The sequence below is a fragment of the Brassica napus genome, chromosome C9 (assembly GCF_020379485.1).
Source record: "Brassica napus cultivar Da-Ae chromosome C9, Da-Ae, whole genome shotgun sequence".
NCBI lineage: Eukaryota > Viridiplantae > Streptophyta > Magnoliopsida > Brassicales > Brassicaceae > Brassica > Brassica napus.
In genome coordinates this window covers 21,406,736-21,431,051 of record NC_063452.1, presented here as the reverse complement: position 1 = coordinate 21,431,051, position 24,316 = coordinate 21,406,736, and the positions used below count along the sequence as shown (strand labels likewise).

Here is a 24,316-nt window from a genome sequence, read left to right as displayed (position 1 = left end):
CGTTTACTATATTACATATTTTTATATATAACATGTCTACACATAACATTCTTATTGTATTTGGATCATCAATATATTATTTTTGTTTATTAATCTTCTATATTAGTAGGGTCTATATTAGTAGGGTGTCAAAATGAGTTAGCTCGCTCAACTCAGCTCAGTTCGTAGTGAGCTCAGATTTTTCATGAGTTAGCTCGGCTCAGTTCATTTATTATATGAGCTTCCATGTGAAATCGTACTTATATCATCTAGAGCATGAGTTAAATGAGCTAACTTGCTATCCAATTTAAAAATAAAAAAAAAAAAAAAATTATATAGAATGTAGAATAACATAATTTTCATAATATAATTAAAATTTAAATGTTAAAATCCAAAACATTAATAGTAAATACTGAATAAAAACAAAAACTAATAATAAATTAAATAAAAGTTAAATTAGTGATCCAAAAATCTATTTCACATAAGAGTCTTGAGATGATTCATCTTCAAAATCTTCATCTATTAAAATCATAAAAATATATATTCCACATGAGAGTCTTACGAATATTTTGTTTTACATTTTAATTCTAAAGATATATGACAGGAGGATTGATATCAATATTTTTAAACACTTTTACGTATATTTAAAACATTTTGGTTTTACATTTTAATTTGAGAATATAAATATGATTAATATAGAATCTATTCATAATAAAAATAGAGGTCATTTACACACACACACACACATATATATATATATATATATATATATATATATATATATAAAGTATAAAAACGACTAAGCTCATGCGTTAGTTCATGTTCATAAAAAATCATTCATATAACTCGTGATCTAATTTAAGTTCGATCATTTAGTTCTTTTACTAAATAAACCTAAAAAACAGAGTTCATGCTCATGAAAAATCGAGTTGAGTTGATCCAGCTCATGAGCTTTAACTCATTTTGACATCCCTGTATATTAGTATGGTTCTCTAAATAACCACAATTTACATTTTTCATAATGTAAATTTATATTGGTTTGAACATAAATATTTATTTGAAAATGTACTTTTCTTGAAGTACTTGTTCTACAAGAAATTAATCATAATGTAAAAATATGTATAACATACTCCCTCCGTTTTATATTGTAAGTAGTTTTAGCAAAAAATGTTTGTTTCACAATATAAGTAGTTTTCATATTTCAATGCACATTTTCTCTTTATTGGATATTGTGTAACCAATCAAATAATGCTAGCTTTTTTATAATAGGTTGAGTTTATTAATTAAATAATATTTTTTACAAAAACAACAATTTCTTAATATTAGTGCTTTTAACTAAAGTTACTTAGAATATGGAACAGAGGGAGTATTTATTATGATTACAACGAAGTGAGAATTAACATTATATATATATATATAAAATATAGTAATATTTAAAAGAAAAGGATGGATCCGTTGAAATCATTTTTTTTGGAAAAAGTTTGGCCTAAAATTTGTCTTAACTCTTAATGTTAAATCAAAAGGTCTGTTTAGGTTCACTCCGGTTTTCTTGCGAGTTAAAAAAGGTAGGTTGGTCTAATTCAAGTCGCACGTTTAGTACGAAATAAAAACTGATGTGTTTTATCTCAATGACGATCCCCTGTTGATATTTAGGAAAAGTCATGGTTAAATTCTAATTGTAATTCTGTTTTAATAGATTAGATGTGTTTTATACCAGTGATAATCCCTTGTAAATATTTAAGAAAAATCGGGGTTAAGTTCTAATTGTAATTCTGTTTTAATAGATATAGATATATATTGTTAATGTTGTTTCAAGAAATCCACACGTTTTAAAACAAGCTTTCTTTTTTACTGTGATTCCACTATTCAATTCTACACATTTCTTTATTTTCACATGCATACAACGTTAAGAATTACAAAACATGATATACATTCTATATTTCAAATTTTTATTTACAACTTATGGCGAATCACTCCGTTATGTAACCTTGCATGCAGTGTTAAACTGTTAGTTTGCTAAGCGTGTCATTATCCGGTTGGCAAGTTCGACTATAAAATTACGAGAATTGCATCATTCTGCGATTTGAACAAGATATCCGGTGGCGGTAACTTAACATATTATTAATTTTAAAATACACTTTACTAAAAATAAGATCGCACTGATTATTAAAAAGTATATTATTTCCATCTTTTCTGGAGTATATAATAATTTTTGTTAGTATTTTATTTGTTTTAAAAGATAATTTAAGAGATTTTTTTTTGAATTAACCATGACAACCGAGGTGAACCGACTATTCTGTGGATTTTAAAAATGCAATGTTAAATTATCTGGTGGCCAATAAAAATCAAACTGTGAATTCACCGCATTGGGGTTATCCCTCATATGCTACTATCAGTCAAGGTAGGTTGGTTAAATTTTTTTTTTAAAAGATTTTTAATAGACATATTATTAGTTTTTTTTGTAAACTAAAAAAAAAAAAACTAATAATATGTCTATTAATAGTAACAGATTTCGAATATAAAACAAAATTCACTTCTATTGGTTAGAATCATAAGATATTATTTAACTGAAGTTGTATACATTATAACTGATTAAACATTATAATTTTTTTAGATATGGTCGTATGGATGATTTTTCTCTGAACAAAAATGTCTTTGGAAACGGATAAAGAGTAATATACTTACGTACGAATGAAGAAATTACTAACGGTTGTACAAAGCTTTAAGCAAATAAATCAATTCCATAATTAAATATCCCAAAAAATTATAATAGTATTACTTTTACTATGCTATGAAATCCTTCACTAAAAAGAAAATTAAAAAATTAAAAATGGGTCATGAGTCTCATGACATGTTAACATGAACACTAGCATTCATGACCGTATCGCATACAGGGCACGCCTGTAACAGAGCCGATCCACAAACTGTACACAAACACAAGTGACGGCAAGGCAGCACCAACACACTAGCCGTCCTTTCACCGCACCGTTTACATCCTCCTGTCCCCGCCGTGAAATCATTACCATCAGCACCGTCGCAGCTTCCGCAGCTCGATACAGCATCCTCTTCTAGCGGAGGATGAAAAACATCTCCGCCGGTTGCTGCGGTCGCCGGTAACTCGTCGACCTGAGCGAGAACATGTTCAAGATTTGACCGGAGAGTGTTAGCTGTAGCTTCATTGGTCTGAGCGAGGTCACGCAAGATCTGATTCTCGACGTAGAGACTCTTCACTCGCTCTTGCAAAACATAGTTTAGTTTACCCATTCGGACAATCTCGTCGTCTCTCTGTTTAAGCTTTTTGACAATCACGGACTGAACCGCTGACACTAAGGACAACGTTTGCGTTCTCTGCCTCGCTTCTAACTCCAATCTGAGCGTTTGCGTTTGCTGAGCGACGAACAGATCGATATCTGTTTGTTGCTGCTGGATTTGAGAAACGAGTTGTGCCTCAATTAGAGACTGCGGCGGGACAAACGCAACGGACCTACGTTTCCGAGCTGTCATTAGAGCGTCGGAGTCAAACGCATAATCTCTCTGTCGTTTTAACATCACTGGAGATTGGTTGAAATGATATTTATTGAAGCTCGGTGCGGTTTGAATCAGATCTATGGCGCGAGACTGCATGTATTGTAACTGCCGGTCTCCCAGTGTCACCGGAAAATCGTCGGCGATGATTTGGTTGTTCATGTTAAGAGATGTAGTTGAGAGAGGGTTGTGGCTACGATAACAAAGGAAGATGGTTTTATATAATGAGGAGAGAGACATAAAAAGGTCAAAATATTTAAATAGAGAGATTTGTTCATATTATTTTGTTTTTAGAAACAGAATAATTCATGGTTTCCAACTTTACATTATTAAATTATTTATTTATTAGTATAATCAGAACAAGCACCAGCACACATATGACCATATATATCATTTTGGTTGACTTGACTTGTAGTGTTATGGACTTATCGTGCGTCCATAGAATATGTATGTATATTTTCTTTGTCAATAATGTTCAAACAAAAAAAGTGTTACCATAGGTATTGAGAAGACTTTTTTTTTTTACTCACATTTGAAATATGATATGTTCCCATGTGTAGTAGGCATGATTATTGGGGGTTTTTGCTCTTAGGTTTTTAATACACATATATTTGTATGTATATATTCGGTTTGGGTTTTCGTAAAGTCCTTAACCCGTAATTATATACACATATATAATATATACATACAAATATATGTGTATTAAGGATTTGAGAACAAAGACTTCCACTAAACATGCTCTTATGCAATTTTCAATCTTGTTATTTTCTAAGGCATAACATAAGAAAATTAAATCTGTCTAATTTAAAGATTTTATTTCAGTTTTGATTTGACTACACGAAAATTAGGAATCATTAAGCAAAAATAGTTGAGAGAAAAATTAAAACGCATCTTGCAGAAAATAAAAGAATGATTTATTTTACTAACCAAATATTTGAACAATGATATGATTGGTTAGTGTCCATCATTTCAGAATCTTAAGGGGTACTTCCGTAAATTTCCTATGTTTCCTTTTTAATTAAGGAAAAATTGGCAAATTGGGGAAATTGCAAGTTTGATATTAAGGAGTTGGGCGACCTCGAGTTTAAATTAGAAGATTGGACGAATCGCCTTTTCCAGACTTGTGAAATGTCGACAGAGGGCGCGCGTGGTTCTTGATATTACGACCGTGCCACCTCTTGATTTTTTATTTAAAAATCAAAAAAAGACCTAATAAAAGAATAAAAAAGAAAGAAATTAGAAAAACCAAAACATCCCTTATATCAAAATATACCAGAACTACCTCTAAACAGCTGCAATTGAGAACCAAACATAAGAAGAATCCCACATAAGAACCACTCTCGACTGTACCCAGATCGGCATGGTATCCCCCTCCAGCGTAACGCCCTCGAGGAGGGTGACTCGTAGTCAATGCGCCAGTGATAGAGAAGCAAATCCCAAGAAAATTCCCCGACTAGGCAAAACTGCGTCTCGTTATGCAGGTATCTCCTTTCGCTAAGCTTCGCTGTGAAATTCTTTGGAAAAAGTTTTTAAAAATAAAGCGTTGGGTAAATGTCTGGATTTGGTCATTGTATTTCAGTATCTAGCACGGAGTCCGAACTAGAGGAACCTGCATCCACCGACCAAGAAGAAGCTGCATCCACTGAACAAGACGAAGCTGCATCCACCGAGCCGGAATTTATTGTCACCACGCCGACTTTCCCGGAAAGACTGTTCGCACGTAATTGCTATCCTGGCAAACCTCGACTGAACATCTATTCAAAGGCGAGTATCATTGGATCGTTAGTGAAGTTGCTAAGAGGCTCCCCTGAAATGAATTGTCTGCTAGGAAGTCAGTTTGGAGCTCTGTTCCACTTACCTGTATCGCGCTGCTCAAACTCTGCGAAACTTGTACATTCTCTCCTCAGCCGTCAGCTGGTTACGATGCGCCTATATGAGCTCTGGTTCTTGTTTGCAGACAAGCCACTACGCTTTTCTCTGCGTGAGTTCGGAGACATCACGGGGCTGAAATGCGAGCCTGAAAGGGAAAAAGTTGGAAACGGGTCAGAATCTATCGATGCCACACCTGGACGTATGTGGAAAGAGTTGTTTGAAACTGAAGATGAAGACGTGACTGTACCAGATGTTCTTCGTATGCTTGAACAGCCTAGTCTTCCTGAGTGGAAGCGGTTGCCACTAGCTCTCATTGCGCTTGTAGATGGGCTCCTGGTTTGTGGTCACAAACTTCTTCGTGTGACGCCTGCTTACGTCGAGATGCTGGAAGACACCAGATCATTTCTTCAATATCCATGGGGGAGAGAGGCATTCGTCAGCACTCTGTCTAGATTGAGACCACCTCAACCTTCTGATCCTTCTAAAATGGATAAATCCCTTTCGGTCATGCGCCTTCGTTTGAAACAGCAGTCAACAGCGTGTTATGGGTTCCCTCTGGCGCTGCAACTTTTTGCTTTTAAAGCTATCCCCTCATTGCTTGAGAAAATTCCCGAACCTAATAAAACCACTTCTTTCTTGCAAGAACCAGAAGGATGCGACTCAACAAATGCACTTCTGAATTTTGAAGACATACTTCTGGTGGAAACCCAAACTGAGGTACAATGCTGTTGTCTATCTTATTTGCAAAACAGAAGTTAAGACGCTCAAACTTTGTGTACTTATGAATGTTTGTGTTCTTTGTTTGAGGTTATTGTTACGTATTCAATCCCAGATGAAGGTGGGGATCCAAAGTGGAAGAAAGAAGTAATCGATCCCCAAATAGATAACTTAGTTCGTCGAATGCGGGAAGGGCACGAGTTCAAAGCAACAGACTTTAGAGGAGGTGATTCATCCCTTCCACCTCTGAAGCCAGCCGAAAAGGCTGAAGGTGTTGGTGTCAAAAAGAAGTGTCAAAAGCCGTCTAGGCGGTTTGGGAAAGCATGTGATGAACCTGGAAGTTCGACTCAGGCGCCTCAGCGTCCTATTCGACCTCGTCGTGGGATATGTAAACAGGCTGAACCAGGAAACTTATCAGATAAGGAGCAAGAGCTGAAAGAGTGGATACGAGTTGAACTGAAAACAGTTGGGTAAATTGCGGAACGAGATTTTTGACTGGTTGCATCATGATAGGGGAGGCTCGTTCACGGTTCCGCAAAACACAGCAGCCGGTAAAACAAACAGAGACAACAGTCACGCTGACCCTACCGGCATGGAAGGTCCAAAGAAGCGACGTCCGTTCAGTGGTGATGGTAATGATGAAGCTGAAATATTTTGGTCTGATAGTAAGAAACACAAGAAGAACAACGGCGATGGGTTTAGCGACGATGAGACGATGAGAATGCATGATAATCATTGTGATGGCCGTACGCCAAATGCTCGCTTCTGGGAAAAGGTAATCAAACTGCTCCTACAATTTTTAATGATAAACAATGCCTGAATCCCGGTCTAACTTTTTTGAGGAAAATTCAACGTGTAGGTAGATTCAATGGCGGGCGAAGGCCCCTCTTTCTCGAAGTCGGCAAACATTCCAGAAGTCGATGTTTCAACGCCGATTGGACCAGAAATTGTATCAAAGCCAGCAAAACCGACTCTCCCGGAACCGTTGGAGGTAAATAGATTATAACAATGAATTTATAGGCTCTAGATATATTATGTTTTGCTGTTCAGCTTGGTTTGGCCAGGTATTCAGCGTAGATTATCAGTTGTTCGTTTTAGTTAGTGAGGTGTACAGGAATACTGATTTGTTTGGTCAGGTATTCAGGTTATTTAGTTAAGGTATTCAGGTTAATTTTTGAGGTGTACAGGAATACTGATTTGTTTGGTCTGGTATTCTGGTTAATAGTTCAGGTATTCATGTTAATTTATGAGGTTTACAGGAATACTCATTTGTTTGGTCTGGTATTCAGGTTAATTTAAGAGGTGTTCAGCTTAAGTAGTCAGGTATACTGATCTGTTTGATAGTTTTCAGGTGAGAGATCAGAGGTATTCATATTAGTTAGTCAAGTGTTCAGATAATTTTGCCAGGTGTACAGATTATGTTGATTAGGTATTTTAATGTTAAACTACATCTGAATCGAAGTATTTGAATGAGCTATATCTGAACGTTGTCAGGGCGAGGGGGGAGATGAGTCTCCAATATCAGGGCTAAATTTGTTAGCAGAAGAGGTTGAAAAGGGGACACGGAGTGACAATGTCTATAAAGATCCACAGGAGAACACTTGTAGGATGCTTACCGTTTGGTCTCATCCTGAATCTTACGTCCTTCCGCCGGAGGAACAAGGTGGTAAAGCGTCACCGACAAATTCTGAAGATTACAAGACACCGCCAGAGGATGATCCGATGACTGAATGTCGCACACCAGACGTTGGGAATTCGAAGCTGAGTCGATATCTGACTAGGTCATTAAAAAAAGCAGAGCTAGAAGGGAAATGTATTCCAATAAGCTCAACCAAAAAAGATGACCTCCAGACGAAGCGTATTCCGAGACGTTCAACAAAGATTGGAGGAGTGTACACCCCAGACAAGAGATTGAAGAAGCTTTTCCAAAGCTGCAAGAAACCCAAATATACGCCCTTAGCAGACTTGGAGAAAGCGCAGTTTCAAGAGTTTCAGTCAATTCTCCGCGAGAAACCGGCACAGTAAGTTGTTTGGATATACTGTATAAATTTCTTGGACTGTCAAATGTTTAATATTGACTTTTGGTTTGTTCTCAAATTTCAGGGAATTCGAAATTGTTATTGGGATCCATGTCTCAAATAAGTTCTTCCTGTCGTTGGCGCGGCCAACAAATTGGGTCAGTACCGAGGTATTCCATTCATCAGAACTTAATCCGTTTTTTCAAGTGGTTTGTACATATTTTTCTAATGGTTTGTACATATTTTTCAGCACATTTCTGTGCTAATTAGTATGCTAGTAAGGCGACATGGACGCAATTATCTGAGTCGGAGGTGCAGATTTGTAGACTACTTCAGTATTGCGGGCATCATATCAAAGTTCGCAGAGTTCGAGAAGGCCTCAGATAAATTGGGATTCAACTGGGGAGGGCTTGTCAGTTTCAGTTTCACCGGAAAAACGCCGCGTCGGAATGACAAGAAGGTGTTGTTGGTTGATGTGGACAGGGTGTACGCCCCAATGATGTGGGGAAAAGATCATTGGGTTGGTCTTGTGATCAACTTGACATGCAGACAAGTGGAGATTTTGGACTGCAACATTCCCCTTAATGAGTCCGATAATGAGGTGAACAAGCACATGGCTTATCTTCTACGCGCATTGCCTCATGTCTTAGCTGCGTTTTCGCCTCCTTCCGATAGTAGTCATCCTGAAGAAGACCAAGCATTTTCATGGGTGCGTCCAGACAATATTTACTTCAACGAAAGGTCTGGCGACTGTGGACCATGCGCGGTCAAATTTCTGGAAATGCATGCAGCGGGATACTCCTATGAGGATATGGGGCAGATCGATGACAAAAAGGTGGACATATTCCGTCAGAAATACGCGATGGATACCTATGAAGAATTTATTGGAAACGCAAAAGTTCAAAACGATGGTTGAAGACGTGTATACTGCCTGCTTCATTTCGTTTGTTAAACCGAATTGTTAACGGTTATTGTATCTTTTCATTCATCCAGACACTATAATTCAAACAGATCAGTTTATCTTTGAAGGTTTTATATCGTATTTCTTATATATTTAGGGTTTAGGGTTTAGGGTTTAGGGTTTAGTGTTTAGGGTTTAGGGTTGCATGTTTAGGGTTTAGGGTTATTAGAGTATAATATCCATGCAAGATCTCACCATAGTGTGTTAGTTATTTGTTTCAAAGGAAAACAATTTCAGAAGTAGTTGGTGTTTTTACTGTTTCATTTAATAAGTATTAGTGTAAAATTTAAAAATTGATTGCAATAACTATTTCTCTGAGAGTGTTAGGTACAAAATGTGGGAGGGGACAATAACTTTCCTAGTAACTCATAAGACTCCTTTGTTTATTTCTTTATTCTATATATACATATTCAATGCTTCTGATAAACATCTCCAACAGAACTCAATAGTATGGCATCTCTAAACATCCCCAATCTTCCAGAAGAAATTTTGTGTAAAATAATAGAGATGGTGGGAGTGGATTCATTCTACTATCTTGGTGGTATTTTGCAGGCTGGGGTTATGCATTTGTCCACGAACCCTCCGTCTTAAGGAAGTGTAATGTTCAGCCAATGGTCACCTTTGCAACATGTCAAATCTGCACTGGTGGTCAGTTTCGAGAGTTTTTCATCAAGTGCGTAACAGCTGGCAACACAAACGCTATCTACTATGAAGGGCTCTATGCAGCACTGATCGTAGGTCCTGAGAAATGTATTAGAATATTGCAACCAAATGTCCCAAATCATGATTTATCAACTTTAGCAGTCGGCATTTTCAACGTGTGTATTGGCAATGACAAGGAAGCCAGTAAACTGTTTCAGCAGTTCGAAGCTAATCACTATGACCTTCGCTCGGATGCGATAGTTGGACTGGGAGCTGATCTAGAGTGGCGATTGATATCATTTGGAGCGCCATACATGAACAGATATGGTGCATCTTTCAAATTTCCGGATGATGAGGTAATCAAGTCACCAAGCTGCCTTTATGGCCATGATTACACAGTCGATTTTGAAGGTTCTTGTAAAAACTGCAGGCTATTTTGGATATGCTGCAACATTTCTCACATCCTCTAGGACTTTATTTATGTTATCCTCGATGTTATCTGTTTTCTATCGTATAGCTTAAGTATTCGTAGACCTTAAGTATTCGTATACCTTAAGTATTCGTCAATGTTATCTGTTTTCTCTCGTAGACCTAAAGTATTCGTCAATGTTATATGTTTTCTCTCGTATACCTTCAGTATTCGTATACCTTCAGTATTCGTATACCGTTTAATCAATGAAAAGTGAGTAAAGATAAATATTAATGGAATTATGAAGAGATGTCAATTGGGCCTAATATGGTCAGACCATTTGGGGTTGGTCTTAGTTAACCCATGGTCATTAAGCCCATTTGACATCCCTAGTTATGAATGTTGAGTAATAAAAGTGGGTAATTAATGGAATTATTCGTAGACCTTAAGTATTCGAATACCGTCAGTATTCGTAGACCTTAAGTATTCGAATACCGTCAGTATTCGTAGACCTTAAGTATTCGAATACCGTCAGTATTCGTACACCGTCAGTATTCGTATACTGTCAGTATTCGAATACCGTTAGTATTCGTATACCGTCAGTATTCGTTTACCGTCAGTATTCGTATACCGTTTTCTCTGGTATACCTTCAGTATTTGTATACCTTCAGTATTCATATACCGTTTAATCAATGAAAAGTGAGTAAAGATAAATATTAATGGAATTATGAATAGAGATGTCAATTGGGCCTAATATGGTCAGACCATTTGGGGTTGGTCTTGGTTAACCCATGGTCATTAAGCCCATTTGACATCCCTAGTTATGAATGTTGAGTAATAAAAGTGAGTAATTAATGGAATTATTCGTAGACCTTAAGTATTCGAATACCGTCAGTATTCGTAGACCTTGAGTATTCGAATACCGTCTGTATTCGTATACCGTTAGTATTCGTATACCATCAGTATTCGAATACCGTAAGTATTCATATACCGTCAGTATTCATATACCATCAGTATTCGTATAATTAGCAATTCCTAATTTTACCAATATTAAACATGCAATAATAAACAGAAATCATAAATTTTATTATAAAATATAATAAAGAGTTCAAAAAAAAAAAGAGTTCAACATAATTACACAAAACAATAAAATTCAAAATATTTAATAATATTAAAAGAGGAGGAGGTTTCCAGTCGGAGTCGGAGGTGCTGGAGTCGGTGCCGGAGCTGTCTGGGTAGTTGTCCATTCTGAACTGCCCAGAACCCAATGTGTCGTCGGTCCAGTCGGAAGCGTCGTCATCCACGTCCGTGTCCATCTGCATCCACTCCCAGTAGTCACCTTCTTCATCGTCCTTTAACCCCGTCTCTCCTTCGCCGGGGTATCCATAACCCTCATCCTCCGGGTCACCTTTTTTCTCCGCCTTGCGAGCACGTTTGCTACTGCGGTGATCGGGGCTTGTGCGGCGGTGTTTGCCAGGGCTGGATGGAGGTGTTTCCTTTAACCCCTCCTCGACTTCCTCCGCATCCTCGAACAGGGCCTCGAGTGTGGCGAACTCCTCAGTTTCCAGACCGTCGCGGATCTCTTCCTTCAAACCGGCCTTGGCCAACAGGATCAACTGCTGCTCGGTGCGTTCGCCGACTATAGGCAAACTGTAAAAGAATTGTTTGTATTTTGCGACGGTCATTTTGCCCTGGCTGATATCAGACACCATTTTTGGAATGAAAGAGTTTTGCAGAGAAAGAGGTTTGCAGAGAATGTGTTTAGAAAGATGAAAAAGATATTAAATGACAACAGAGTAGTATATATATTACGAAAATAATTAATTAATTTTTTGGTAACAGACGCGGCGTTCCATTACTACTCCTCGGTTTAAACCATGCAAATTAAATCGTTGCGACTCCTCGGTAGAATTAAATCTCCGACTGATTAGACCATATGAAATGAAGTAGGAAACTTTCTTGTCATAGACAGAGTTCACTTAAATTTATTTTCGTGTTAAAACCATTAGTGTACGCGTGTTCGTACACCAACGAAGAGAGAGATGAGAATACCTTAAGTTCATACATTAATTAGTACAAATATGTATAAAGAAGATGTATTTTCCGTGTCAGAAGGTAGCCCTAATTTCAAACTATGATATGAAGCTTACGTAACCGAGGGGATATAATGATGACTTCGTACACCTTCACCGAGGGTGTATAATGATGACTTTTGTACACATTATGAAATTACATTAATTCAAATGGGTTTGCTTCTTAATTGGATATGGATAGGCCCATTATGAGATAAACAGTTAAAATTTGATAGAAGAGTACAAATTAACCTTCAAAAGCATTTCTACTTAAATAGTAGAATATAATATTGAGAGGGATATATTCACCATTTTTTTTTTCAAACGTGTTTATTGGTTCATAGAATTTTAGTAGAATCATAAAAAAATGACACATTACAAAAAACCACATCAAGAGTTCATTACTCATCCGATTTATTACATTACAAAATAAAGAGTTACTTGAATATGATCACCAACCCAAGTAAAACTAATATAATAACCATTCCACCAACAAAGTATTCGAAGCCATTGGTTAACCTTGTTCTGTTTTCAGCTAACTCAGACACTATCTTCTCTAGCCTAACCAGCTTTTGCTCAGTCTCATTCTGGAGATCCTTAAACTTGTTAAGTTGTGGGTCATAGTCATTCCAAAAGGTAAGATAATCTACCTTTTCAGACAATTGAAGTGTGTGCGAATCCCTGGCTCTCATCTCCTCCATAACCGCCTCATCCCACCATTTATGAACATGACAGTCTCCATCATTAACATAATCACACGTGTAGTATCTTCTACCTGGATCATTTACAGTGCGAGATGTTGCTAGCTTAGGCCGACCACCACAGTAGCATGTCTGCGGGAATCCAAATTCGACCTCGGGTTGCGGAGGGTACTGAACCGTCGCAACATAATTATAATTTAGCTCAGCTTGGTCCCGACGAATAAGATCTTCAACCTCATGGTCTTCTGTGTGGCTGGAGTCATTCCCACCATAGTCCTCTGATTCGGAAGGCTGGCTATAGCTATAATCAAGTCCCATCTTTAGTATAAAAATAGAGTAAAGAGAGAATCGCTAAAAATCTGAAATATAGACGACACAAGCAGTCATACTTAAATAGATTGAGATTGTAACGGCTATATTATTATTGGACCACAATACAACGGCTACATTGTATTTAAATGTCTTTCTAACGGCTAGATTGGCTACACAGATATCGTACACCTCAAGTTATAAACAAGTTACATCAAATCATAAACATGAACACCATATTTAGGAATGACAATAAAACCATACATATCTAATAAATTCAAGAAGAAGCACTGCGTAATCCATATCTCATCAGTTCGCAAAATAGCATTATAGATGTGTTATTAGGAAACACCTAAACAATAACTCCCTTGTCAACAATACATAAAATCTCCTCCATCCATAACCCATCATTGTAGCGGTTCTTTACAAGACTTTTTGTTGTGACCTGAGATATGACATCGACTACATGTGTTTAGTTTCTTCTTCTTCGGCCCCTCCTGAAAAAAACATAACAGCCTTTATTCAGAAAATATCCATGACTACAGTCAGATGAGATTAGGTCGTACCGGTATTTCTCCTGCAGAACGTTTACGCTTGGTCGGTGGACGTCCTGGTGGTCTCTTCGTCTTTGGTGGTAACATGATAAGGTCACTAACCTCCGAAGGTATGAAAAGATCTTGCGGATCTGGAACCGGGAGTGTAACACCCTTTGTTGTTTCATTCCATGTCTTTTTTAGATAGGCGTCTGCAACGAACTCTGAGTGCTGCAAGTCCCGAAACATAGCCGCAGCAATGGCATGTCGACATGGTATTCCAACTTTCTGGAATTCAAGACATGTGCAAGACCTGGTTTCCAAATTAACAGAACTCCCGAAGCCGGTTGTTTTTAGAGTTACCTCAAATTCAAAAGCAGACAGAGGCATCACAGCGTACGCTCTTGCGTCTTCTAGATTGTTCTCCATCAACTCGTCAACAGCCGGGGGGATCTCACCACTCATTTTCGATATCTTTCGCTGTCTACTCACAAACCAACGACTAATCATGCGTCTGATGAACTCAAATAGCGCCATTATCGGGGAATCGCGCGCAGGAACTAGTGCTTTGTTGAGAGACTCAGCTATATTCGAGCTCATTAGATTGTACCGCTCGCCCTCAAAGTGTGACCTTGTCCAATGTCTAGGATCGATCTTCTCAAGATAATCCCAACAGCGCTTATCTGTAAGTTTGATCTCCGCGTAAAGTCTCTTAAAGTGGGATACCTTGAATACCTCGGCTGCCCTGCCAACCATTTGCTTCTGATTCCTTTTCTTGAATTTTGCGTCGACGTTTCTCTGTAGGTGTACGAGGCAGCACCCATGGTGTGAAAGAGGATACCACTTATCTTTAGCAACACATATTTGATTTGCTCTATCAGACACAATAGATAAATCGGAGCCATCTTCTACGATCTCTGTCAGCTTCTCAAAAAACCAACTCCAAGACTCGTTTGTTTCATTGTCTACAACAGCAAACGCTATAGGGAATACCTGAAAATTGGCATCTTGCCCACTTGCAGTTAGTAAACACCCTTTGTACTTCCCAAACATATGAGTACCATCCACCACAATAACCTTCCGTAGATGCTTCCACCCGTCAATGCAAGCTTTCAGCGCCATGAACGCGTACTTAAACCTTGTCTGACCCTTATCATCTTTTTCAGTTTTGATATTAGTAATGGACCCAGGATTTGCATACTTTACAACATAAAAATATTTCGGCAGGAGCTTGTAAGAGCTCTCTTCTGTTCCTTGTGCAGCCACAGTTGCTAACTCTTTTGCTTTCCAACATTTCCAATATGTGGCCGTAAACAAGAACTCACTCCGGAGCATCTCGGGTAATTCAGATGCGCGCGGTCCAGCTTGGAGCCTTTCATACTTCGATCTCATTAGTGCAGCTATTACTTTCGACGTCGCATGTTTCTTATATTGCGCTTTAGCATCAGATGTGCAGACATGCTTCAGTTGCGCCTTCCTCACCTGATATGTCGAAGATTCCCCCAATTGCTTAGCCATAACATAAAATTTGCAGTTTTTATCAATGCATTTCGCTGCGACGTAGTTAAACGCATGTTTGTGGAACTTGAACCTGAACACCTGCTTTAAGGCATAAATGTGCAAACTGATCTTGAATTCTTGCTTGCTACTGAATAGCTTCCCAGTGTACATATCAGCATCTGCTAGAGTGAAGTCAATATCATCGACGGTATAATCGTTAACTGCTTCGTTGTTAGACGAAGCTTCTACATCCTCAAATCCATATAGCTCAACGGCTCTAACGGATTTCATGAGTGATTCGTCATCAGCCTTATCCTTTTCACGACGTCTTCTTGCGTCTTCCTCACGGCTTCGAGACTGAGGTACCGGTTCGATAAAGTCGTCATCCTCGTCTTCTCCAACCAGGGTTTCATGTGTCTGACCACCCGAAACACACTGAGGTACCGGTTCGACAAAGTCGTCATCCTCGTCTTCTCCATCAGATGTATCATGTGTCAGTCTAGACGAAACACATTGAGGGACCTGCCCAACGAAATCATCACTGTCGTCAACTTCCCGAGTATGCATGTTGAACGGCTTTGGAGGAGTCTGGAGAACCAACATTTGGGAGCTGTTGTCCAAACTTGGGTCCTCTTCTTGATTTGGATCTGAATGATTCTCAGTGTCGGCCACTTGATCACTTGACTTGACACCTAAATTATTACTTGCTTCTTCAATATTCTCCATCGAAATCCTAGATGAGCCTATGTAATCTCTACCCTCATCTACGTAATCTTCAAAAGTTGATGGTGGGTTTGCGGTACGCTGTTTGTTTGTAGATGAAGAAGGATTAGTTCGTCCACTCCTCGTTTTAGTCACCACCTCACCACGTACACCTCCATATGTTACGTTAGTTCGACCACCACCACCTACCCCTCCATCCTCATCCTTATCATCGTCCCATTCGCAATTTCGTCCAACAAAATCATGCCATAAATTGTAATCATAATCCTCATCGTCGGCATCTTCGCATTCCCCTAACGCAGCATCTTCAGTCGTCTCCACGTTATTCTGAACTTCACATGCAGTTCCATCCACTTCACGCATCCCAAAACCATTTGAGGCATAAACTGCTTCAATTTCCGCAACTCCCATCAGAATTATTTCATCTTCGGTCAAATCAGTCTCACCGTCATTAACTTCATTCCGGGTGTGCACTTCAGCAGACGTACTCCCAACTTGCATTTCGTTGCTGCTGGCAACTTCTTTGGACTTCAAAAGATTCCCCATTGGCCTCAGAAAATGGATTTTCCCATCTATTTCCTCTTTGAATGTGACAAATACGTTGATGTACTTGTCCACCTTACGTGCCGAAGTAAACAAGTCGAAATCCTTATCTTTGGAAATTTGAACAGGAGCTTCTCTTTCACCAACAGCACAAGATCCGTGTTCACCAAGCCAATATGACATCTCAACGGCAACAGACATTCCAACTAGACCGTATGACTCAATAATGGCCCGCTTCAAGTCTTCAACAGAAGTTATCAACTTCGCATAGACAGCCCTCCCCATACGGTCGCTATCAAGTTTAAAATCCCAGTCACCAGTGTCGTACATAATCCACCGTCCAGAGATTACAACGATGTATGAATCGTGAACACCTACGAAAAATAAAACATAAATTTATTTAAAAATTCAATGTGCTAATCAGAAGCAATAAATATAGTTTCGCACAAAAAAACACCTGAATTCCGAACACCCTCAAATCTGTAATAAATGATTTCAGCAATAACTATAATGTCATAAATGCAATGGTGTACGGCTTATATATGATTTACCTTCGATGCTAGATACAGAACACCCACCATCCGCCATACCCTTTCCTCCCTCACCATATCGGATGCAGCTCATGCCTCTGTGTGTAAAATTCGCTGCCTCAAGTTCCCTTGTTCGGTAGCCTTTTTTACTCCTCAATAAGGAGACATGCAAAGAGATAGGGTTCGTACGTTTTTGTATTAAATAATTAATAGTTCTCCTGTTTTTAATTAATAAATTAAAGTAAAACACATTTTTTCCTAAGTCACCAGTCATTAATGGCCATTCGTCCACCTTGGAGCCGTTGTTTCCCGCGAAAAATCATCACATATAAGGCCTTCAAGTTTTGGGGTCAAATAGCCCAAAAACGAAGCCCAATACCATGTTTCCTTCTGAAATTAAAATAATATAATATTCAATTCGTCTCTTACACGCACATCCGGCGCGCGTGTGTCGGTATTCCTGAGGCAAGTTTTTCTGGGCAAAAGACAGCCTGGTCCCACGAATTGCAGCTCAAGGTTGTGGGGCAAAAAGGTTAAAACTGTCCACTTTTTCTTCTCTCTCCTACTAGGTTGCCCAACAACCTAATTAAAACATGGGTTTGCCCAAATTTCTAATTCAAACTTAAAAGTTGCTCAATCTTCTAATTTTCCCTTTAATTAACTCTCTGAATGAAACAGTAGACAACAAATAATAAGGTCAGAGGCTGGCACGTTGCAAATGCTACACGTGTTAGTTCCTCTTCACGCTTGTCACATCATGCGAGCCTTACTGAAAAGATTGAACTGTATATATTTTGGGTGTGATGGATGACCAAGGGAACGAAGAAAAACACTATGTTTCTTAATATTTCTTAAACTCTTTACCATTCACGAGTAATAGGTTTTCCTTCTCATTTTTTTATTTGTAGAGAATTATAGAACAAATCAATTTCTCATTAATTTTGATAAAGAACTATCATTCTTCAATATTCCTAAAATTTTATTTTTACTCATTTTTTTCCTTTCGTTCTTATCGTTTCTATGATGGTTACCAGTCACCCTCGAATGTTCTTTACTTTTATTTTCTTTCTTGTCTGTCACTCAATTGTACTTTTTCTTTCTTTATACAAGACGCAATACATAGGTTTGAATTCATTAATACTTTTGAACGATATCTAAAACATTAATTAAAAGTACAAACATCGAACGATAAGTACACATGGTTTGTTCGATAATTTAATAAAATAGTTTTTTTTAAACTCATGGTTTTTCGATTTTATACTTTTTAAACTAGTATTTATACTTTTAAATAGTGGATAGTTTTAAATAATAAGGCTTAACTCCGAGAAAACGGCATGGTTCAAATCTAGAACACAAAGGCAAATCTTCTAAATAACTCTTTTTTTTATCCCCAAATAGTATTTAATTTTTAAAGTAATTAAAATAGATTTTATTAATAAATGAAAATTTTATCTTCATTAATAATTTTAATTAACTAATTATTATACATATAAAAATAAATATTAAAAATTAGAAAATAAAAAACGATTTTCTTTACAATTTTTTTTCAAAATATTTTTGTTTCAAAAATAAAATTAAGACATTTTTATCAAAGCATTTTTTCCTAATAAAAGTTTAGAAAAACTTCTTTGAGTATGTATAATATTCAGGTCCGGTCCTGCACTAAAGCCCATAAAACAATGGATTTAGGCGCGAAAGATTATAAAACTTTTAGGGGCGTCAAACACAAACCAGTTCACTTTAGTCTGGTGTCATGTTAACTTATTATCGTGACTTGCAGCAGCCTCGTTCGAAGCCTCTGTTCTTTTTATTTGATAACAATAATACTTTTTTTCTTTTCTGATAATCTCCAGTGATACAATAGATTCTATTACGGGTTCTTCCTTAAGAGTAATAACTATTTTTCTGTTTTTATAATCGTCAGCGATAAAGTAGATTTTGTAACATCCCTAAACATTATTAAAAACAACTATCTTCCTGTTACAAAAAAAAAGAAAAGAAAAAAAACTATCTTCTTTCTAGTTTTTCTTATAACAAGAAATGTTATAACAATTAATTTGAATTATAAATTGTGCATATTCCACGTTTAATTGCTATACTGTGATTGATTGTAGTAGGAATATTTGCATATCCTATTATATCTTTTTTTCTTCTATTTTGTGAATTTTTAGAAACTTTTGAATTTCAAACAAACATAAATTTTTCTTTATTTTATATATTTTTTTGTTGATTTCATTTGTAATAAAAATGTAGCAAAATATAACAAAAATTAGCCAAGTGAAACGGCAAATACAAAAATACAAAAACATATAAGATAAGCTACAAATAATGCTTTTTTTTAAACAGCTTTAAGTTTTAATATTATTTGGTACTATTTTACATATGTACTTAATATATAGTAAAAAAATTAAGTATCATATAGGGGCAAAAATATTTGGTCCGCTTTAGGCGTCGCACAAGTCTGGACCGGCACTGATAATATTATATCCTAAATTTGAGTTCAGGAAAATTTTCATGAACATGTAGGATATTTTTCTGAATTTGTAAAATAAACTCCCAATTTAAGAATGCTTTAATAAATGTGTAAATAGACTTCTTAAATTTAACTTGTAGGTCAATTTAAGAAGTTCTTCCTAAATATGTGTTTTTTTCTTAAATTTAATTTATATGAATATTTAGAAAATATTACTCAATATATAATTGAAAATATAGAAAGATGTTTTTAACTATGTATATTTTTTTATAAAATTTAGATATCAAATTTATGAAGTTCTTCCAATAATTTTAGGAAGATATTATCAATATATAAGAATATCTTATTAAATAGGCATACAATTAAAATTTAATAAGATATTCATAAGTATATATTCATAATTATCTTATTAAATCCAAATTTAAGAATTTATTTAAATACACATTTGTTATAAAAAAATTATGAAGATGTTATACATATTTCTAATATCTTTCTAAATTTTATGAAGATATTATATTTAACATGAAGATATACATATTTAAGAAGGTCTGTCTAAACTCAAAATTAAAAATATATAAATGTAACGCTCTGATTATCCACGGATAATAGACCTCTCATGCCTGATTACTTGGCACTTGGGCTCTATTCCGTGCGATGTACAGTGCATTAGTTTTTACGAGCTTTGAAAATTTTGTTTATTGACCATACAATCACCACATGAATTTTCTCAGCGTGTGGCCTTACTCACACGATATCACAAATTATTTTCTGATAAGTAACACATCCTTCCATTACTCTAGCTCAAGTATGTTTAACTATGAAGTTCTTTTTTGATGTATCAAGTGCACTTTAATGACTTAAATATTCAAATCAATTATCTCTTTTTAAAACATATACCACAAACCGAGATGTTATAATTCACTCTCTTTCAAAGAATACAACGTTCCCGTTGCGTTCAATGATCATAATCCGTGTTAGTATGAGTCCTCATAGGACCCCACACTTGTCTGGATTCGCTTAAGGTACCAGTTATAACTCTCTGTCCGTCCATGGCTAATAGTTCTTCCACGTCCATTCACTTGGGATGTGGTTACGTTCCGTGCAACGGACGGTGCTTTAATTTTTTGGAGATTCGATTGTCTTGTTTACTAACCATGTAATCACCACATGATATTTTTCAGTGCACTTTGGTTTCACTCGCACGATATCAACGATCACTGCTCTGACACGTTTAATTCTGTTTTTCTTTTTTAAATGTGTGTCTATAAAATAAAATGCACTTTGGTGACATAAATAATCAAATCAATTTTCTTCAATCTTTTAACATATACCACAAACCGGAATGTTATAATAACATACATATTCATGAATGTTTTACTATATTTTATCTAAAAAAAAGTTGTTTTCAAATTTTTTTTGGAAAATTACATTTTAAGAAAGAATTATTTGATTTTTTACATATTTTAAGTATATCTATAAAATAAGAGTAGAATTATTATTTACATCTGTAATAAAACTTATCAAGAGAGAAATGCCATTTATAAGATTTAAAATAAGTGCAAAACGTCATACAAATTTTATGCTATTTGGAAATTCAACAGATAAGTGATTTTTATCAAGATAATTTTTTTATATTTCACATATTAAGAAAATATTCAAATGTAACTAAATGTGGCCTGGCTTGAAGTGTCGTCAACTAGAATATAATTGTATGACACAAATAGAGAAATATTTTAGCGAGAAACCTATTCTTTTTCCTTCAGCTGTTAAAGTTAAGTCAGTCAGGTGAAAAAGTTTTGATATTTTAAATTGGTTTTTATTTAAAAAGTGTTATATTTTTTTCTCATGGCTTTTGAAGAGAATAATGCTTAACCCAACTCTATTTTTTTCTTTTTTGAAAATAATTTGTTTACTCTACTACTTTACTCTCAGTTACACCACTTTTGTTATTCTCAATTACGTTAGCAGGTGCCAATCACACCCTATGTATATATTAAACCATTTTATTCTTCAATTAAATACTATTTAAACAGAAACGAAAAAGAACTTTCTTTTCATGCTTTGCTGGGAAAAGATTTGTCTTCCTATCTCTTTTCCTTCTTTTAATAACCATAAATAAATCAAAGTAATCGCTTAATAAATACTGAGAATTATCCGATCATGTTTCAACAGTACGAAAAATGTTATAAATCATGGAGTGGATTGACATTAACCAGGTCCGGTCCAAGACCGGCCCAATACCTAGAAGATGGAGAGACGGGCGAAGCCCTAGAGAGAGGAGAGAGAGAGCCGACTTTAGGAGAGAGAGAGACAGCCACTAAGCTTGGAGAAAAGAAAACCCTTTCCTTTTTCCTAGTAGATGTAATCTTTCCATTATTATGTATTAGTAGTTTTCCTAATCCTAGTGGGTTTAGGTTTTGGATACTTTCCATTTATCTTTATCTTGTAATCATTATATAAAGGAACCTCTATTGATCATTAATAACATAGAAATATTCAGTCTCTAAACTCTCTAATTACAACACGTTATCAGCACGATAGACTCCAAAACCCTGAGACAAAACCTAACCTAAAATCCATCACACATAAACCCTAATCCAGACACAACTTAAAATCGATCTATCTCTCAAACCCTGAGGAACCAGACGTCGAGCCACATATCAAATTGAAGCTCTTGACGATACGAATCCATCAGCGCAAACCGGTCGTCGATCCGATCTCAGACGCGCCCACACTCGCAGAAACAATACACGGCGCCGCCTTGGTCTTTTGGAACCCTAACCCCGAAGAACCCTAAATTATTCTTGCTTGCGTTCCAGCTCATCAGCATCCGATGAGCTCCAGCCCTAAGGTGTTCCTGATCCTAGACGACCTCAGATTCCAGTTTGTATCACGGTTAGCTTGAGTTCCCAATCAACCAACTCGAGACCCGATAGGTAGAAGACAGCTCGCGTCCGCGTCGCAGCTCGCGTCCGAGGTTCATCCATTCATCTTGGAGGTCCGGTTTCTACAACCTGCAAAACAAAGGTAATCCTAAATTCTGAGAACATGAATCGAACCTGATTGTTTGTAAAGATTGAAACCCTAAAAACTAATCTCTAAGATGAAAGCCTTAAGACAAATAGATCAAACCCTAAAAGAGTAAATCGGAGCTCGAATAAGTCCGGTCCCCTAAACCATAATTCGAGTTTGATCCATTGATCAATTAAAATCAAAGTCTTAATGATTTTAAATCTCAAATCAAACTCCCTTGATCAAAGATCAAAGTTTTCGAAATCCCTTGAAACCCTAATTTGGAAAAACGATTTTAAAATTGTTTGATTTGAAATTTGATTGTTTGTTTGATCACCTAGAGATATTGATAGGATTGTTTAAACTCGAATCTGTATTGCTTGACATGTTTAAACTAAAAATCCTAATTAAACTTGATAAAGATCTTGATTATATCATCTCATGGTCGTATTTCATAATCGAATTTGATCATACCTGATTGATTGCAATTGAACCTAGATATTACTCTAAGGATGACATTGAATTGAACTAAATAGCTGTGTGGCTCATACTTGGCCGTAAGGCATATACCTTGACCGTGAGGCATTGTTTGAAAGTTTAAATGTTTAAAACTCTAAATCTCGTTTTAAATCTTAAAAGGCCTTGAAACCTTAATCTTAAAACCGAATCCTACTAGTGTTTAAATCAGAAACCCTAGGATTGATTAAGGATTTCTTGCATACATATGGATCTGAATATGGATTGCATTCATACTGTTTAAATAAGAATCGACCAGCATGTAGTTTATACAATCTTGAAACCGGTTGCATTAGATATAACTGCATGGCCGAGTAGCTTGATGAATTGATCGCACCATGGTCGTTTCTAGATTGATTGTTTTTCATAAATGCGTAAGACATGTTTGTGGCCGAGCTTGTTAATATATCTTGCGGCCGCATGATCACATTGTGAAACTCAATTTTAAATGATGATGTGATTCAGATGTCGAAAATCTCAAACAGAGACTATGCGACTCTTAATCTCTCCGGAGATAACTACTTGCAGTGGGCGCTAGATACAAAGATCAGTCTAAGGTCAAAGGAACTTGGTGATACTATCATCAAGGGCAACAATGAGACCGATAAGAATCGGTACATGGCTATAAGTATTATACGCCATCACCTCATTGAAGGTCTAAAAGATCAGTACATCACGATGGAAAATCCACTAGAACTTTGGGATTCTTTACAGCATAGATATGATCACCAGAAAACAGTGTTACTTCCAAAGGCTAGAAACGACTGGAAGAATCTCAGATTCTTGGATTATAAGTCGGTGGATGAGTACAATTCAGTCTTATTTAAGACGGTCTCGATGCTGAGACTTTGTGGTGAAGTAGTAACCGAAGAAGAGTTACTTGAGAAGACTTACTCTACATTCCATTCATCGAATGTGATACTGCAACAGCAGTACAGAATGAAAGGCTTCGCCACATATACTGATCTGATCTCGTGCCTACTTCTGGCCGAGGCAAACAATGAGCTCCTGATGAAGAACAGTGAAGCTAGACCTGTTGGAACAGCACCATTACCGGAGGCTAATGAGGTTGAAAGGAAAGATCCCAACGAGTGCAATTATGTCCAAAATGACAAGAGATCACACGGTAAAGGCCGAGGTGGATACAAGGGGCATGGCCGTGACAATTACTCGAACAGCCGAGATAACTACTCGACCGACCGGAAAGGAAACCACAATAACCGTGGTCGTGGTTCCAATTATGGCCGTGGCCGAGGTAGTTATGGCCGTGGTCAAGGCGGC

At 36.7% G+C, this 24,316-nt stretch overlaps 3 protein-coding genes across 3 annotated transcripts; 2 read left to right on the top strand and 1 right to left on the bottom strand.

Moving 5' to 3' along the window:
- Positions 1-2,623: 2,623 nt before the first annotated feature.
- On the bottom strand, positions 2,624-3,816 carry LOC106417625 (BOI-related E3 ubiquitin-protein ligase 1). Its single transcript, XM_013858403.3, has one exon. It carries the CDS (start codon positions 3,742-3,744, stop codon positions 2,824-2,826), a length of 921 nt encoding a protein of 306 aa, XP_013713857.1. The 5' UTR covers positions 3,745-3,816; the 3' UTR covers positions 2,624-2,823.
- A 1,048-nt stretch (positions 3,817-4,864) lies between these two features.
- LOC125592534 lies at positions 4,865-6,567 on the top strand. The gene is made up of 3 exons (XM_048767753.1): positions 4,865-4,985; positions 5,084-6,093; positions 6,184-6,567. Exons 1-3 carry the CDS (start codon positions 4,865-4,867, stop codon positions 6,565-6,567), a joined length of 1,515 nt encoding a protein of 504 aa, XP_048623710.1.
- On the top strand, positions 6,563-9,392 carry LOC125592433. Its single transcript, XM_048767577.1, has 5 exons — positions 6,563-6,868; positions 6,953-7,084; positions 7,588-8,114; positions 8,197-8,281; positions 8,362-9,392. Exons 1-5 carry the CDS (start codon positions 6,686-6,688, stop codon positions 9,025-9,027), a joined length of 1,593 nt encoding a protein of 530 aa, XP_048623534.1. The 5' UTR covers positions 6,563-6,685; the 3' UTR covers positions 9,028-9,392.
- Positions 9,393-24,316: the final 14,924 nt, after the last annotated feature.

Coding starts and splice junctions, on each gene's coding strand:
- LOC106417625 (XM_013858403.3), bottom strand. CDS start 3,744: ATGTCTCTCTCCTCATTATATAAAACCATCTTCCTTTGTTATCGTAGC.
- LOC125592534 (XM_048767753.1), top strand. CDS start 4,865: ATGGTATCCCCCTCCAGCGTAACGCCCTCGAGGAGGGTGACTCGTAGT. Junction 4,986..5,083: donor AACTGCGTCTCGTTATGCAG/GTATCTCCTTTC, acceptor ATTGTATTTCAG/TATCTAGCACGGAGTCCGAA. Junction 6,094..6,183: donor TGGTGGAAACCCAAACTGAG/GTACAATGCTGT, acceptor TCTTTGTTTGAG/GTTATTGTTACGTATTCAAT.
- LOC125592433 (XM_048767577.1), top strand. CDS start 6,686: ATGGAAGGTCCAAAGAAGCGACGTCCGTTCAGTGGTGATGGTAATGAT. Junction 8,115..8,196: donor CTCCGCGAGAAACCGGCACA/GTAAGTTGTTTG, acceptor CTCAAATTTCAG/GGAATTCGAAATTGTTATTG. Junction 8,282..8,361: donor CAAATTGGGTCAGTACCGAG/GTATTCCATTCA, acceptor CATATTTTTCAG/CACATTTCTGTGCTAATTAG.